The following is a 17,938-nucleotide window of genomic DNA, read 5'->3' as shown; positions in this document are numbered from 1 at the left end:
TGGGTGAACTTCAACTGTATATCCCTGTCTGATGTAAGAGTAAAATGGGGAAGGTGGCTCATCTATGGCTAACAAGGGAAATCAGAGATAGCATTAAAGCCAAAGAGAAGGTATGTAAATTGGTCAGAAAAGGCAGCAAACCTGAAGACTGGGAGAAATTTAAAATGTAGCAGAGGAGGACAAAGAGTATAATTGAGAAGGGGTAAATAGATTACGAGAGCAGGCTGGCAGAAAACATAAACTGCAGACTGCAGAAGCTTCTCTAGTTATGTGAAGAGAAAAAGACTAGTGAAGACAAATGTAGGTCCCTCAAAGTTAGAATCAGGTAGATTCATAATGGGCAACAAAGAGGTGGCAGATCAGCTGAACAAGTACTTTGGATCCCTCTTCACTGAGGAGAAATTTTAGGAGTCAGAGTCTAGCATGAAGGAGGAACTAAAATAAATCCTTATTAATCGGGAAATTGTGTTGAGGAAATTGCTGGGGTTAAAACACAATAAATCCCCAGAGCCTGATGCTCTGCTTCCCAGAGTACTCCAGAAAGTGGCCTGCGAAATAATAGATGCAGATCATTTTCCAGCATTTTATGGAAGAGTTCCAGTGGATTGGAGGGTAGCTAATGTAACACCACTGTTTTAAAAAGGAGGGAAAGAGAAAATCTGGAATTATAGACCAGTTAGCCTGACATCGATGGTGCGGAAAATGCCAGAGTCATTTGTTAAGGATGCAGTAGCTGACCATTTGGAAAGCGGTGGCACAATCAGTCAAAATGAGCATGGATTCACTCAAAGGAAATGGTGCTTGACAAATCCACTAGTCACATCCTCAAAAATTCCAGATAAGTGGACAAGGGTGAACAGGTGAATGTTGTGCATTAGACCTTCAAAAGGTTTTTGACAAGATCCAACACGAGATTAGTGAGCAAAATTAAAGCTCATGGTATTGGGGGCAATGTATTGACATGGCAGATAAGAATAGAGTGGGAATAAATGGGTCCTTTTTCAGAGTGGCTGGCAGTGACTAATGGGGTACCACAAGTTTCAGTGCTGGCACCCCAGCAATTCACAATATACATGAATGATTTGGACGAAGGAATTGAATGCAGTATTTCCACACTTGCAGAGACACTAAGCTGGGTGGCAGTGTGTGCTGTGAGGAGAATGCTATGGGGCTGCAGGATGACTGGAACGTGCTGGCTGAGTGGCAAATGCAGTGTGATGTGTATAAGTGTGAGGTTATTCAGTTGAGGGACAAAAACCAAATGGAAGATTATCTGGTGGCAGTTCAAGAAAAGGGGAAGTGCAACATGACTTGCATTTCTTGGTAGAACAGTCACTAAAGGTTAGCATGCAGGTACAGCAGGAGGTGAGGAAAGCTCATGGCATTCTGGCCTTCATAGTGAGAGGATTTGAGTATTGGAGTAGAGGTGTCTTGCTGCTGTTATACAGGTGAGGCCACAATTTGAGTATTGTGTGCAGTATGGGTCTCTTAATCTGAGCAAAGTCATTCTGGCTGTTGAGGGAGTCCAGCAAATGTACACCAAACTAATTCCTGGAATGGCAGGACTGCCATAAGAAGAGAGACTGGATCAACTGAGTTTGTACTCGATGGAATTTAGAGAATGAGGGGGATCTCATCGAAGAATATAAAATCCTGATGGGATTGGACGGGCTAGATGGGGGGAATATGTTACCAATGTTGGGGAAATCTAGAACTAGCAATCACAGTCTAAAAATAAGGGGTGAGCCATTCAGGATTGACGTGGAAGAAGTTCATCAGTTGTGAATCTGTGGAATTCTCTGCTACAGAAAGCTGCTGGGGCCAGTTTGTTAAATATGTTCAAGAGGCAGCTGGTCCTTCTGGCTTAAGGGACCAAGAGTTATGGAGAGAAAGTGGGAGTCAGGTACTGGAACTGCATGATCAGCCAGCATATTGAATGGTGGTGCATGCTCAAAGGGCCGAATAGCCTCGTCTTGCACCTATTTTCTATAATTGACTTAAAAGCATCCTGGAATAAACAGAAACTGCTGTTGTGTGCCCTTGAGAAATGCATTATGATGTCTAAGTCAAGTAATGAACTGCCTTGATAGTGACCGAGTCATCCCCTTCAGTCTTTAAGAATGATCTGAATTCGACGTTTTTTTCAGATTTGTAGCAAGAATGTTAAATCAGAAAACCGATTTTCTTGTTGAGATATTTTGTCTCATTCCTGTTTCCCTCAGCAAATTTGGCAAAAACAAATGTCGGTGTTTTACAGATGACCAAATTGCTATTGAATCTAGTTGACCTATTTCCAATGGAAAATTGTGGGGCTGTCTACGCATTTCATTTGGAACTGCAATGTCACTTTTGATCAGTTCTGAGCCCAGAAATAGTTGGATAACCCTGAACTGTTTATCCTTGTGTCAGACAAAGACCAATAATGGAAGTTTAGACTCATCTATATATTTTGATTGGCTTTAAAGATAGACTCCCAATGATGACTGAATTTCCCCTTGTTCAAGAAGGGGAGTGGAGACCATGCTGGGAATTATAGACCAGTGAGCCTTACTTCTGTTGCCGGCAAAGTTTTGGGAAGAATTATAAGGGATAGGATTTATTATCATCTAGAGAGAAATAAATTGATTAGGGATAGTCAACACAGTTTTGTGAAGGGCAGGTCGTGCCTCACAAACCTTATCGAACTTTTTGAAAAGGTGACCAAAGAGGTGGATAAGGGTAAGGCAGTTGACGTGGTGTATATGGATTTTAGCAAAACGTTTGATAAGGTTCCCCATGGTAGGCTACTGTAGGAAATGTAGATGCATGGGATTGAGGGTGATTTAGCAGTTTGGATCAGGCACTGGCTAGCTGATCGAAGACAGAGGATGGTGATTGATGGGAAATATTCAACCTGGAGTTCAGTAACAAGTTGCGTACCACAGGGATCTGTTTTGGGGCCACTGCTGTTTTGTCATTTTTATAAATGGCCTAGATGAGGGTGTAGAAGGATGGGTTAGTAAATTTGCTGACGACACCAAAGTCGGAGGGGTTGCAAACAGTGAGGATGGATGTTAGTTTTCAGAGGGACATAGATAAGCTGCAGAGCTGGGCTGAGAGGTGGCAAATGGAGTTTAGTGCAGAAAAGTGTGAGGTGATTCACTTTGGAAGGAGCAACAGGAGTACTGAATATAGGGCTAATGGAAGGACTCTTGGCAGTGTCGATGAGCAGAGAGATCTCGGTGTCCATGTGCATAGCTCCCTGAAAGTTGGCACCCAGATTGATAAGGTTGTTAAGAAGGCGTACGGTGTGTTAGCTTTTATTGGTAGAGGGATTGAATTTCAGAGCCGTGAGGTCATGTTACAATTGTACAAAACTCTGGTGCGGCCGCACTTGGAGTATTGCGTACAGTTCTGGTCGCCGCATTATAAGAAAAATGTTGAGGCATTGGAAAGGGTGCAGAGGAGGTTTACCAGGATGTTGCCTGGCATGGTGGGAAGGTCTTATGAGGAAAGGCTGAGGGACTTGAGGTTGTTTTTGTTAGAAAGAAGGTTGAGAGGTGACCTAATTGAGGCATACAAGATGATCAGAGGGTTAGATGGGGTGGATAGTGAGAGCCTTTTTCCTTGGATGGTGACGGCTAACATGAGGGGACATGGCTTTAAATTAAGGGGTGGTAATTATAGGACGGATGTCAGAGGTAGGTTCTTTACTCAGAGGGTAGTAAGGGCGTGGAATGCCCTGCCTGCAGCAGTTGTGGACTCGCCAACTTTAAGGGCATTCAAATGGTCAGTGGATAGGCATATGGATAACATTGGAAGAGTTTAGGTTAGAGGGTCATTAGATTGGTTCCACTGGTCGGCACAACATTGAGGGCCGAAGGGCCTGAACTGTGAGGTTATGTTCTATGTTCACTCAATGCTGTGGGATGTTTTGGTGGTGTTAACTACTTCATACTGGAGATGTTGCAGCTGGATCAGAATCATTTAAGTATCTGCGTGTGTATAATTGTGGACATTTTTTTTTCTCTCAAGGCATCTTTAGGTACTACAAAGTATTGCAGTTATTTCCTAAAGAACATGCAATGTCCTAAACCAGACTGTATGTATTTGCATGAGCTAGGGGATGAAGCAGCCAGTTTCACTAAAGAAGAAATGCAGGTAAGTTCAACAGCCTAAAGAAAGTAAGATGCAAGAGCAAACCAAAAGCCCTTTTCGACTCATTGAAGCCAGGAGTTCATAACTGGGGGCTTAGATTACGATTTGAATTAAGATTAACAAAAAAAATCATTGTTTTATTTGGAACCAAGACTGTTTGTTTCTGTCAAATATACTATAAAATTGCAGTTCTCAGCCAGAATGAACACCATTGAAAATATGGATCTTAGATTTGTATTAGGGTTCAACTAGGTCATTTCTCATTGGTTGACTTGCTCATATTCCTGTTTACTTGTAGTTTTCTGAGGTGATGCTGTTTTAATCTTCAGATAATTAATGCTACCTTAAAAAACCTAGTGTTAAATGTCACCTGTTTCCCCAAATTAAGTTTGCAAAATATTTCTCTCAACTGAGTTTTATTCTGAAAGTGCAAGAGTCCCTGGTAGTAAACTAAAAGCTTGGCACTTGATTGAGGTCTCAGCATGTACTTGTTTACAAGTCTTTTGTGAGTCAGCTTTCAGTCTGATTACAGGAAGCGCAAGGCAATTGCGCATCCTGGGAATTTCAAATAATTCAGACTGTGGCTACTTTTTTTTTCCTTGACTATGCAAGAGTGCCCTCAAGTGGTCACCTTTTTGTTGGTCATGTTTTTGTTGGTCTTTCTCTCACTGCTTCAGAAAAAAAGGAATACAATGTAGATCATTGCAAAGAGCTATTTTTTGGGACTTCTAAGTCAAAAGATGAGACTATTTGAACCAACTTTGTGCCCTGTTGAAGGTATTACAGAATAGTGAGTGTGCCCTACAGTCTTAACTGCTATGGAATAGAAATTTAATTTCAATGCAGAGCGGAACTGTGTACTGATTATTTTTGTGTGCTTAATCAGTGTTGACGAGTGTCCTTAAGACAACTGGAGATTCATGGTTTCATTGCTGAACTTTGATGGGATGACTTGGGCATGCGGTTGAAATAAATTGAATATGGGCACTTGAGGCTAATAAACCACACAGGGCACATGGTACAAATTCCAGCTGAAGTGGCGTGGCTTCCATTAGCTTGTGCCTGGTTGCATTAATCACCCTAGTACCATGTTTTCACCGAACGTCATGTGAAGAGTCAGTGTGGTGAGGGCCTGGTACTGCACTATTTGATTGAATCCAGACCTGTTCCTTCAGGTCTGCTGTAAGCCAGTTCCTGAGGCACTCAGTGGTGCCAAGTCAAAACCATGACCACTAGCTCTGGGCCCCTTGCTTGAAAATGAGCACTAGTACAATCTGATATTTCCTTTTGGCGAAGAAAACAAATAGAGGAAACAGCACTAAATTCTGTTGCCTAACAGGCTTTGCAGATTCATGTGGAGCAACAACTCTACCCCAAGCCAACTAGAGGTAACCATAAGCATGTTATTGCTGCTGTGTTTTACAAAAGACAAACAGTTGATTACGACTTCAGAACTACTTTATGCTGGTTATGTTCATGTTTAGGCAACAATTCTTTGTCATAAATTTTAAGACACTGGGGGGTGGGGTGGGGGGGGTAATGTTTGTTAACTCCTTGACTATTTCACATTTTTAACATAGATTTTGATCATCAGTTTGATTAAACCAGGCTAATACCACAAAAGATAACAGCCCTACTATGGAGGGCTGTTGAGACAGAATGGGTTATATGGCAAATTGCTGTGTGAATTTAGTTCAGGTGATTAGAAAAATGGATTAAACTTTCTAAACCCGAAATGTATTTGGTCTCTGCTCCAAGTGTGCGTGGAGTTCACTGAAATAGGTCAACTGAAATCTCAATTGTTTAATTAGAAATAAATCTCCTGATGCAACATTGAGCACAAATTTTCTATTTGGGTGAGTGGGGAAGAATTAGCGTAGTGCTGCATAATTGGCCTTCTGATGAGGATCTTGTTCTGAGAAAATTGCAAAGGGATTTTTCTCAGTATAAGTAATTTTGTGGAGCATGGAAATGTAGGCTTGGATTTGACAGGTATAAAATGGAATTCCTAATGATGTCTGCCATTTGATAATTGATGTCCTAATTCGTTGGACTTCTGTTCCTTATTTTTCCTTCTGTTTTTCTTCCAATATCCTTCCATAGGCAGGTAAACATCAAGAGTATGAACAGAAGCTGCTTCAGGAACTTTATAAATTGAACCCCAACTTTTTGCATCAGTCGTCCAGCACAGTTGACAAAAATAAGAACAAATTGACTACACAGCAGAGGTATGATGCGTAAGTACTGCTCTGGCCTGATGTGTGTGCTAGCTTTTTTTCTGCTTTTATGTTCTGCACTTGAGATTCTTCTTTCATGGTTTGGGCTTTCATGTCAAACTTGGTTGCCTTCACAGCTCAAAAATGTTGCTTTCGTAACATGAACTAACTAATAAGAGTGCTTTGCAGGCTGTGACTTGTACCTTGTGTTCATATCCATGGAAGTTTTATTTGCACTTTGAGTCGGTGATAACAGTCCACTCGTATTAACTGAGCAGATGTATGGCAGCAGATTTGTCAATAAGAAGTGCAGCATATTGATGAGCTGGATTATTTTGGATAGCATATTCTGATTTCCTTCTCCTGTGTGTGTAAAAGTCATCAGCTTTCATAAATATCAAAATAGGTCAGCATTTTTTATTTAAATGCACAAGGTAGTATCTTTGTCAGAATCTTAGTTTGAATATGACGTAGTCTTGGTGTCATTTTAGTTAATAGGAAGCAGAAAGTAGGAATAAAGAAGGCTTTTTTAATAATAGAGTACCACAAGGGTTTATGCTCAGGCTTCCACTGTTTGCAGTCTATATTAATGACTGACAGAGAACACTATGTGTAAGTATGCTGATGATACAAAGCCAGGTTGATTGCTAAGCTCTGGGAGGGCACAGAGACTGCAAAGAGATATAGCAGATTAAGTGAGTGGGGCCACCATATAACAGATGGATTGTAATTAAGGAAGTATAATGTTATCCACTTTGTTAGAGGTGGAAAATCTAAGTATGAAATAATAGTCCTGGATGTGCTCAGACAAGTAATGTGAAAAGTTCCCATAAAGGCAAGCATTCAGAAAGGTAACTAGCATATCGACCTTTATTGCAAATGATTGGAGGACAGGAATAGCTTGAGTCGTGCAGGGTTTTGGTGAGATTGCATCCAGAATATCGTATGCGCTTTTGGTCTCCGTTTCTGAGATGGTATACTTGCACTGGGGACGATAGTGAATGTTCACTAAATGGGTCTCAGGAATGAGGGGGTTGTCCTACGATGAGAGGCTCAGTGAACAGGTCTATTTTGTCTGAAGTTTTGAAGAATGAGAGAGAATCTCATTGAAATGTACAAAATTCTGAGGGGGGTGCTTGGACAGGGTGGTTGCTGAGTGATTGTTTCCACTGGCAGGGAGATCCAAAATATTGGGGAACCGTCTTTCACCTACAGGGCCAGTCATTTAGGACTGAGATGAGGAGAAATTACTTAATCAATTGTTAATACTTGGAACGCTGTGTCCCAGAGGGTAGTGGTTGATCCATTTTTGCATACACTTAAGGCTGGGACAGATTTTTTTGGCCTTGGGAAATCAAGGGATAAAGTCAGTAGGCAAGGAAGTGGAGTTGAGACCCAAGATCAGCTATGATTGTATCAAATGGCTTGACGGGCCATATGGTTGTCTCTGTATTTCTCTTCCTGAGTCATGTTACTTCATGAAATTTCATGTAAATATGAGTGATTGTAATGTGAGGGAGTTGTGCTCCCTGTTACCAATTGCAGTCATTGAAGCCCTACAGTACAGAAGGAAGTCATTTGGTTCGTTAAGCCTACACTGACCACAATCCCCTCGAGCCCTATTCCCATAACCCTATATATTTACTCTGCTAACCTTAGCTGACACCAAGGGGCAATTTGGTATGGACAGTCAACCTAACCTGCACATTTTTGGACTGTGGGAGGAAACCCGTGCACCCAGGGGAAACCAACGCAGAGAAGGGGAGAATGAGAAAATGCCACACGCACAGTGACCTGAAGCTGGAATTGAACCCGGGCTCTTGGCGCTGTGAGGTAGCAGTGCTAACCTGTGCCATTGTGCCACCCATCAAAAGCCATAAAAATCCACCGTTGGATGCTTATGGCTTTTGATGCAAGATGAAATAACCATTTATATGGTCATGAGTAGACCACTGTTTCATCCTGAGTTTCTGCTGCCAATGTTTGAGTTCCAGCCTTGCAGAAGGGAATAGTTTCTTCAAAAAAAAATGTGCTTAGAACAAAGTGGCATTATTTGGAACTTGGAGAATTCTTCATGGCAAAGTCGATGTCCAACAAATTTTTCATGCATTGGCAAATGTTTTAACTCCTGCTATCACAAGTATTTTGAGCTTATTTGGCCCAAATTAACTCAGCTATGTAGGTGAACTGTAGCTCAAGTGCTTGAATTGCATAATTTGTAGTAATCTAGAGCTCTGGTTAGTTTAATTGATATTTTCCCTGCAGTGATTAATTAAGAATTTAAGTTGAAGGTGCAATTATCGAAATGCATAGTATGTTCTTTTATACAAGAGCACTCTGTTCTCAGAACAAGGAGAAGCTACATTGCAATGAAAAAGGTGGTGTGAATATTATCATTCAGCTTTTATTTAACTCAATAATTTTTATTGTTTACTTAGCTAAAAGCAGCGCAATATGAAATATCTGGCAAAATTGCGTAGCTCTAAACACACCCATTCAAGCAACGTTTTCTGCTTTTCATAGAATCCCTACAATGCAGAAGAAGGCCTTTCAAGCCCATTGAGCCTACACTGATTCTCCAACAAGAATTCTGCAACCCCGTTTATTTACCCCATTAATCCCTCTAGCTACATATCTTGGGACATCGGCCATGCTAAATTGCCCCTCAATCAACCTAACCTGCACAAATTTGGACTATGGGAGGAAACTGAGGCACCCAGAGGAAACCCATACAGGCCCAGGGAGAATGCGCAAACTCCACAAAGACAGGTCACCCAAGGATGGAATTGAACCGGTTCTAGGCATTGTGAGGCGGCAGCGCTTATACGTCTCAATGAGATCTCCCCTCATCCTTCTTAGAGTTTAGAAGGATGAGGGGAGATCTCATTGAGATGTATAAGATGATGAAAGGGATGGATAGGGTAGAGGTGGAGAGGTTCTTCCCGCTCAGAAAGGACAGCAGAACTAGAGGGCACAGCCTCAAGATAAGAGGCGGGGGGGGGGGGGCGCAGTTTAGAACGGAGTTGAGGAGGAACTTCTTCACTCAAAGGGTGGTGAATCTCTGGAATTCTCTGCCCTTTGAAGTGGTTGAGGCTTCCTCGCTAAATATATTTAAGACGCGGGTAGATAGGTTTTTGGTAGGCAAGGGGATTAAGGGTTATGGGGAGAAAGTGGAGCTGAGCCACGTCAGATCAGCCATGATCTTGTTGAATGGTGGGGCAGGCTCAAAGGGCTAGATGGCCTACTCCTGCTCCTATTTCTTATGTTCTAACCACTGTGCCCTTTTTTGTTGGTTGACTTGACAGTAGTTGCATGTTATGTTAAATTATCTGGTTTATTGATGTGGCACACTGATTCAGGAAGCTTATCCGTTTGAAATGGCAGCCATGTCAAAGATTGTTTGTGGTGGGTATATTTTCCTAGGGTTTCCCTTTTACATTTAATGTGTTGAAATTAGTCCCAAAACCAGTTGAGTGCAAGACTGGGGCATTCATGGCTCATAGCATGGGGTGAAAGAATGTGTCTGTGGAGGTGGTCAGGTCAATGCTAGATTTGAGGTAAAAATGTATTTCAACTGGAGCTGTTTTCTTTTGTGTTTTTACTTAGAACCAACAGGTTAACAGATAATGTAGTGATGTTTCCAAATTTGTGAGCAGAGCAGATTGGTCTCTAATGCAGTACTGTTGAGCCTTGCTAAATTGGGGCAGCGATTTCAGCTGACAGGCACATGTGTGATGTCTGACTTCCATACAGGTATACCCCATCTCAGTGACCACCTTGAACTAGCTTTTCGAAAAAGAAAACTCTTTTCTTTTTGGCATGACTTGCTGTCTGCTTTGTTGGTAGACTTCTGCACTTTGTATCTACTTGGTTAGGCGCATTGGCCATGCTAAGTTGCCCCTTAGTATCCTGGGATGCGCAGATTAGGTGGATTATGGGGATAGGGCCTGAGTGGGATTGTTGTTAATGTAGATTCAATGGGCTGAATGGCCTCCTTCTGCACTGTAGGGTTTCTATGTATATCGATGTTATGTTTCTGCGGTTGGTTAGGAAAGTCAACAAGGAAAAGAATTTTTTCTCCCAAAGCATATACTTCTGGCATTTTGAATAATCACAGTTAACAAAATAATATCTTTGTTCCATAATTTGACCCTGCTCTGTCTCCCATGTGGAATCATCCCTGAATCTATTTCACTCGAGTTGAAGGTTTGCTGCCTTTTTTTACAGTTAAGTCAGGATTTGGGTTTGATAGTGCAGCAGTCAACATAGCTCTTGTTTTCATACAAATGTCCAAGTCTGACCCTTGTATGTCTGTGTAACCTCTACATTTATAAGTCATCAAAGGCTCTGCATGCTTTTTAACACAATGAATTCTGAATTGTAAAACTGAGGTGAAAATAGCTACTAAGTACATTTTCTTTATTCTGTGCACTTCAATATTTCCATATTGTCTGGAGAGAAATCTGAAGCAAATTATGTGCTCTAAGATTGCAAATGGAAGCTTGAGCACAACACAAGGGGGCACCTTTGAGCTGCAGTTTTAACCCAGTAAGATGATTAGGATATTTTTTGGTCTTTTGTGCTTGCCCTCATGATAAGTAAACAGCTGTCAGTATGGAATTCCAAACAACACTTCCTCTGCACTCCTGAGGTTAACATTACTGTTTCAACTTTGAGGCGATGCACACAATTTTTTTTCCATTAAATCATCTCAGCAATCAGGATGATTTTGATCAAATGTTTCCACTTCATATTATGTCATTATGAAGAAAGAACCAAGACACAAAATGTGAACCTAATGATGAATTTTTCTCTAAAGGGATAATTCTATGGAGGTGGCATTCTTAAATACTTGGGATTTTTTGATTAAAAAAAGTCTTGCTTTTCTAATTGGCAAAAGTGTGTTTCAATCATCAAAGGAATCGATAGTTTTTTGCAGAACATAATTAAGTTAATTCATATCGCAAGCACCCTTTCACACGTTAAAGTCTTGATTGATTTATGTGGCAATTTGGGAGGAACAGGTAACTGATTGCATTTCACTTCTGTGTCTCCAGTATTTTTAAGCTATTCATTTGAATTGTGATTGGATAATCACTTGATATTGTGGTCCTTGAATATCAAGTATCTTTGGTTTAAATGTGGTTAGTTTTATCTTGGAAATTATATTAGCATATTAGATAACCGTAACCGTGTTGGATCCAAGACTGCATACTGCCATACCAATTTATACGGTGCAGCGCACTGGGGGGCAGTTGTCATGGAAATGGTGAACTTTGATTTGTATTATAACCATTGGAAACCTGTCAAGTGTTGACTCATCAAATGGAGCCTCTGATTGCTCGAGTGTTAGGATGATTAAAGCAGAAAATGTGCAGCATCTCCAAGTATTTCTGCATCTGTAGTGAGATAGTGCTGCCAAATGCTTGTGCTCAGTATTTGCAATATCCAGTTGTATTCTCTCAGTTTAGTTGCAGTATTGTTGCTGATCGTCTGATATGTTGTCTGAAACAAAGCATATAGTGTTGAATACAGGAATGGCTGACTTCAGAATTTTGCAAAATCAGCAGGACAGTAGATCATTTTTTGCTCCCCCTGTACAGACCACTTTAAGTCTCTCTTATTTGCTCATGTAGCAGAGGACTTGTCCATTATTAAACAGCATGGCAACAAGTTGGGCCTCTCGGTATGGACACTTGGCAGTACAGCTGGCTGGTAAGGATGCACAATGCCAACACCACCATCTCAGGCAGGATGGAGCCTGCTTGGAAGATTTCCACAAAGTGAACAGCATCTCGGAGCTGCTGAAGCTTTTTGTTGTGACGATTTGGGAGGTACTCAGTGTTTTGCCATTCTTTCCCCTTACAGACCCAACAGTAGTAATAAAGATGCCTGGCCTTCATTACTGAGCACAGCTAAAGCAGTCAACGGTCTAACACTCGAACACAGGAAAACGCCTCCCATACTTGATAATGGTTCAGAACCCGAACACATGACCACAGATGGTCCTGACACAGAACTCAGGTCAGTGATTGGCTTTATTTCTCTCTCGGACTGAAATAACCAAACTGAGCAAGGGGAGCAATTCTTTCTGTTCACAGCCAATCAGGTTGCTCGCCAAATTTTGGCGACTTGATGCTAGCTCTGCACCCAGAGTTCTCGTGCGTCTGCCCATCATTGGCATCTATACAAGATATGAGCCAAAATATGCTGCAAGTTTGTTATTGTCTCTCCAAACTTTCATCAAGAGACTTGCCGGTCTGTTAACAACCACTTCTTAATGGTGTGCTTTTTGCACCAAAAGCCTGATGTGAACGGAGGGTCAATGGAATTCTCTTTTGCTTTGAAGATAGCCAAGTGCATTCAAATCCATTTTTAAAACATGCAGTTTTGAGAGGTTAAGCTGAAGGGATACGCCATGCTCTTGAAGTTGAACTGAAGAAATCAGCAACCACTTTCATACCTATTGAAGTCTGACCATTTTCTTGACTTGCTACATAAATCACCAATTAGCAATACTATTCTAATGAGAAGTCATGGATCCTTGTTAATCTTATCCAGAATTCCTTTGATGACTGTTGCTTAATAAGGAGAACTCCACACCAATGTCTTTAATGCCTACTTGTGCTGAAGAAGCTGTTTTCAGTCAGGGTAAGATTGGGCAGTTGACAATTAGCTTTGGTATCCTGTCACTGGGACTTGGGTAATGTTGCCCACTTTTCATACTTTCAGAATAAAAGCCTCGCTGCTATGTGCTCGTGGGTTAAAGACGGGATTGAATTTGGTGGTGATGGCTTTCCAGGCTGCAGTAGTCTTTTATGGCTGCTTTACATGTGGAAAGTGACCACATGATTGAGACACTGAATACTAATACCTAGAGAGCCATATCCAATAAAAATGAAGATAAAAAAGAAGTGGCTCCTAATTTTAACTCCAATGTTTTGTTCAACACTAGATAAGCAGATTGAGTATTCTGTTTTCAGTATTAATACACAATCCAAGACTGAATGTACTGATAGGGATTTATTATAATTAAATCCACTGATGTTTTGATGCCCATGCAGTGACAATGTAAAGCATTCTAAATGGTCATTTTCCCCTGCCTCTCTTTCTCTCCCCCTCACCCCTCTCCCCCTCACCCCAGTGGTTAGCACTGCTGCCCCACAGTGACATTTGATCCAGGTTCAATTCCCGGCTTAGGTCACTGTGTGGAATCTGTACATTCTCCCTGTGCCTGCGTGTGTTTCCCCCCACAGTCCGAAAGACAGGCTGGTTAGGTGTGTTAGCCATGCTTAATCCTCGCTCAATGTACCTGAACAGGCGCTGGGGTGTGGCAACTAGGGATTTTCATACTAACTTTATTGCAATGTTAATGTGAGCCTACTTGTGACATAAACTTAAACTCTGTCTCATTACTGGCACATGTGCTATGTGCAAGCTGCAAAGCAGCATTTCCTGAAGACTCAGAACTGTCTACCACCAAGGAGGGTAAGAGTAGCATAGAGCTCTTCTTAGAGGTTTACGGCATGGAAACAACAGGCCCTTCAGCCCAACTTGTCCATGCTGCCCTTTTTTTTAAGAAAGACTCCTAAGCTAATCCCAACTGCCTGCGTTAGGCTCATATCCCTCTATACCCATCATACCCATGTAACTATCTAAGTGCTTTTTAGAAGATAAAATTGTATCTGCCTCTTCTGCTACCTCTGGCAGCTTGTTCCAGACCCTGAACACCTACTGTGTAAAAAAAAAAAGTCCTGTGGACACTTTGGTATCTCCCCCCTCTCGCCTTAAACTGATGCCCTCTAGTTTTAGACTCCCCTATCTTTGGGGAAAGATATTGACTATCTAGCTGATCTGTGCCCCTCATTATTTTATTGACCTCTAAGATTACCCCTCAGCCCTCTACGCTCCAGACAAAAAAATTCCAGTCTATCGAGTCTCTCCTTATAACTGAATCCATCAAGTCCTGGTAGCGTCCTAGTAAATTTTTTCTGCACTCTTTCTAGTTTAATAATATCCTTTCTGTAATAGGATGATCAGAATTGTGGCCTCAACAATGTCTTGTACAACTTCAACAAAACATTCCAACTCCTGTATTCAATGTTCTGACTGATGAAACCAAACATAGCAAATGCCGCCATCACCACTCTGTCCACCTGTGACTCCACTTTCAAGGAGCTATGAACATGTATCCCTAGATCGTTGTTCTGTAACTCTCCCCAGTGCTCTACCATTAACTGAGTAAATCCTGCCCTGGTTCAATCTACCAAAATGCATCACCTCGCATTTGTCTAAATTAAACTCCTCCTGCCATTTGTCAGCCCACTGGCAATTGGATCTTAATCCAAAAAAGCAGCAGGTGCATGGAAACACCAAGTTCACCTCTAAATCTCTCTGTCCTGACTTAAAAATAAGTCGCCGGTCCTTCGTCATTTGGTCAGTCGTGGAACTCCCACTCCAACAGCACCATGGTGTGCCTATATCACATGGACTGCAGCAGTGTAAGAAGGCAGTTTAGTAGGCCCTTGAGGGCAATTGTGATGAGCATTAAATGCTGGCATGCTCTCATCCTATGAATCCATAGGCTAAAAACCAAGGTTGTGGCTTTCAAAATGTGCTATTTTTGTGAGTGGTGTACTTAAAACTGATGTGATGTGAGACATCTTGGAACACCATCCGTTGCCTCAGAAGATCTTTATTACATGTGAAGATCATTTGCTCCTCTACATTTTGATTTGCAGGCTTTATCAAAAGTATTTTTGTTTCAGGTTGACATCTAGTGCAACATGTGTTCAGCAATCATTGCAGGAATTAGTTGCTGGTTGTCATGCTTGATCTCAGCATTCTAGTCTGAGTACTTGTTGGCTGTCCTGCTACTCTGTGTCAGTCACTGTTTTGGTGCTTGTTTCTACTTAGTGGGACTTGAGGCATTCTCCCAAGTGGCCATTTCTTTGTTTGTAAGCTTAGTTGGAATGTTAGCAGATGCAATGGCCTTGGCTCCCGTCGCAAATAGGTCCTCATCCAATGTCAGACGCACACATACACGCAATGCACATCATTGGCCACTATCTACAGAGGTCTGGAGCAAGAGCTCGAGGTATAATTTTACTTCAACCACATGGCCCAGGAAAACTGATCATTGTGGTGCCTTGCTGCAACATCAGCTGAGATCGACTAACTTGGAATAAGCCGGAAATCAAACAATGGACCTCATCTTTGTATGGCTAAATGATACAGCTGCCGAAGTGTTGGGTATTTCATCAAACGTTGCGTTTCCATGCAGTACCTGTTTGGTTAAGTCACTTGCTGTCAGTCAGCTGCAGGATTACAGGAAATAATGAAAATATGCTACACGATGATAATATTGGCTTTTGAAATGCCAGTGCTGTTTATAATCCCTGGCGAAATGAACTGTAGCCTCAAGATAACTTACAGCATCATATGCATTGATAATAGGGAAATAAATTAAGCTGATTTGACAAAACATCAGTATCATTTCTGGCTCCCATTCACTCCCTGGAGCCACACATTACATTTAAGGATTTCCATGCCTTCAACTTGACTCTCATTATACTCAGTGCACCATCATTGGTTTGGGAAAGGCTACACCAATTGCAGTTGTGAATATTTCCAAATGTCTGAAGAGTAAATATTCTGTGCAACTAACTGAATATTCTATGTAATTAACAGTCACAAGTTCCTGGTTCCTTAGAGTTCAGTGAGTTGAAGATGACTGTTTTGTGAAAAGGAGCAAAACTTGCACCATTCAGTGGATAATTTCTGCAGTAGAAACCTAGACTGAAAGCTGGTCAGTGATCATTAATAGAACTATTTCTTTAGTGTGATCGGTGAATACCGCATCCATGTAAAATATCAATGCTGGTATATCGTAAATAAATCAAGTTTAAACAGTGATTTCTGGACATCTGAAGTGCCACGTACTGCTGAACTTTTAATCTCTGTCTGCCTGCCAATTATGTTGGCTAATTTAGCAATCCTGGTGTAGTAAATGTGCCACCACACCAGATTGCAGGCATGTGACACTGACCATGCAGTGGCATTTTATTTGATTTGCTGCTTTTTGACAACTTAATATGAAAAGCATGAGCATCATAACAATCTGTGGCTAATTTGCTAATTCACCTTGACTATCATTTTTGCTTTTTTTTGAATGTTGGTGGGATCTTGCTGTATGAGCATTGTCCTTCACTGGGCTTTTAAAATTCCTGAAAAAACAAGCAGACTGGCACACTAAGCGTGATTGCAGATACACCATCAACTTGTTGCAATTTCTCTTCTTTGCAGACCTGTGGATAAACCGCCAGAAGCACTCAGTCTAGGAAATGGAGATAATTTACAGCAGGTAAGATGTATTTGGATCTTTAAATATATACTTAGCTCATTAAGCTTCTTGCCATACGCCAGTTTAGCGCTTTCTGTTCTAACGCATGCCCTCTTCAGTGCCTAACGTTTGAATGATTGACGTGTCACAAGAATTTTCTAATAGCCAGAAGTGGGGCTTGTTCAGATCACATGTCCAAGAGGATTGAAGTTTTCCTTTGCAATTCCATTCTGTGCTCCATGAATGCAAAAGCATAGACAAAGAGTAAACCATCTTGAATCTGCCAAATGAAATGCTTTGCCTTGACCCTGTCATGAGAACACCACCTTGGATCAGTTGCATAATTATGCTGCTCATACTAAATATCTTTGAATCTATGTAGAAAAACATAGAATAGATCAGAAATAGGCCCAATGTCCTTCATAGCTACCCATTCAGAACTATCGTGGCTGATTTTCACACTTGCTCTCACATACTCTTGTGCTCTCTCACGCACATGTGTACTCTAAAGTGTTCTCTTGCACTGTCTCTCCCCATCAGCGTGGCCGCCATCGTCTTTCCCCTCGTGCGTAAGCCATTGCTGCCTTTCCTCCCGTGGTGCGCATGCCATTGCCCTCTTCTCACCCCTTGTTGTTGTGCCCCCTCTTTGCCCCCCTCTCAGCTGCCCTTGCCCCCACCCCTCAGACTCTGCAAGCTCACTGTACCAGGGGCCCAGGTTGAATTCCAGCTTGGGTAATTCTGTGTTGAGTTTGCATGTTCTCCTCTTTTCTGCATGAGTTTCCTCCAGGTGCTCCAGTTTCCTTCCACACTCCAAAGATGTGCAGGTTAACTGGACTGGACATGCTAAATTGCCTTTTAATGTACCAGGATGTGCATGTTAAGGGATTAGTGGAGATAAATGCATGTAGTTAAGGCGATAGGCTGGAGGGACGGATTGTGGTAAGATGTAACTTTATAAGACCCTTGTCAGGCCTCATTTGGAGTACTGTGTGCAGTTCTGGTCGCCTCACTATAGGAAAGACATAGAAGCTATTGAAAGGGTACAGAGGAGATTTACAAGGATGTTGCCTGGACTGGGAGGCATGCCTTATGAAGTTAGGTTGAGGGAGCTGGGTCTCTTTTCCCTGGAGAGACAAAGGTTGAGAGGCGACCTGATAGAAGTTTATAAAATGTTGAGAGGAATAGATAGGGTGGACTCTCAGAGGCTATTTCCCCGGGTTGAAATGGTCGCTACGAGAGGACA

General features: G+C 41.7%; 1 protein-coding gene across 6 annotated transcripts in view; it reads left to right on the top strand.

Annotated features, from left to right (window-relative positions):
- Window positions 1-17,938, top strand: part of cnot4b (CCR4-NOT transcription complex, subunit 4b) — a 162,246-nt gene that overhangs the window by 78,726 nt on the left and 65,582 nt on the right. For 2 of the 6 annotated variants that reach the window (XM_080190615.1, XM_080190611.1), the window contains exons 6-9: window positions 4,015-4,140; window positions 6,241-6,365; window positions 12,222-12,377; window positions 16,659-16,716. In XM_080190615.1, the coding sequence (XP_080046741.1) occupies window positions 4,015-4,140; window positions 6,241-6,365; window positions 12,222-12,377; window positions 16,659-16,716 (465 nt within the window). Of the gene's footprint in view, window positions 1-4,014; window positions 4,141-6,240; window positions 6,375-12,221; window positions 12,378-16,658; window positions 16,717-17,938 lie in introns of all 6 variants that reach the window. The other 4 variants (XM_080190617.1, XM_080190614.1, XM_080190616.1 and 1 more) reach the window with 2 other exon arrangements.

Source organism: Carcharhinus amblyrhynchos, chromosome 6 (genome assembly GCF_965287045.1).
Source record: "Carcharhinus amblyrhynchos chromosome 6, sCarAmb.v2.hapA, whole genome shotgun sequence".
NCBI classification, from domain to species: domain Eukaryota; kingdom Metazoa; phylum Chordata; class Chondrichthyes; order Carcharhiniformes; family Carcharhinidae; genus Carcharhinus; species Carcharhinus amblyrhynchos.
The sequence above is the reverse complement of the archived record's forward strand: the minus strand, read 5'-3'. Positions and strand labels throughout refer to the sequence as shown.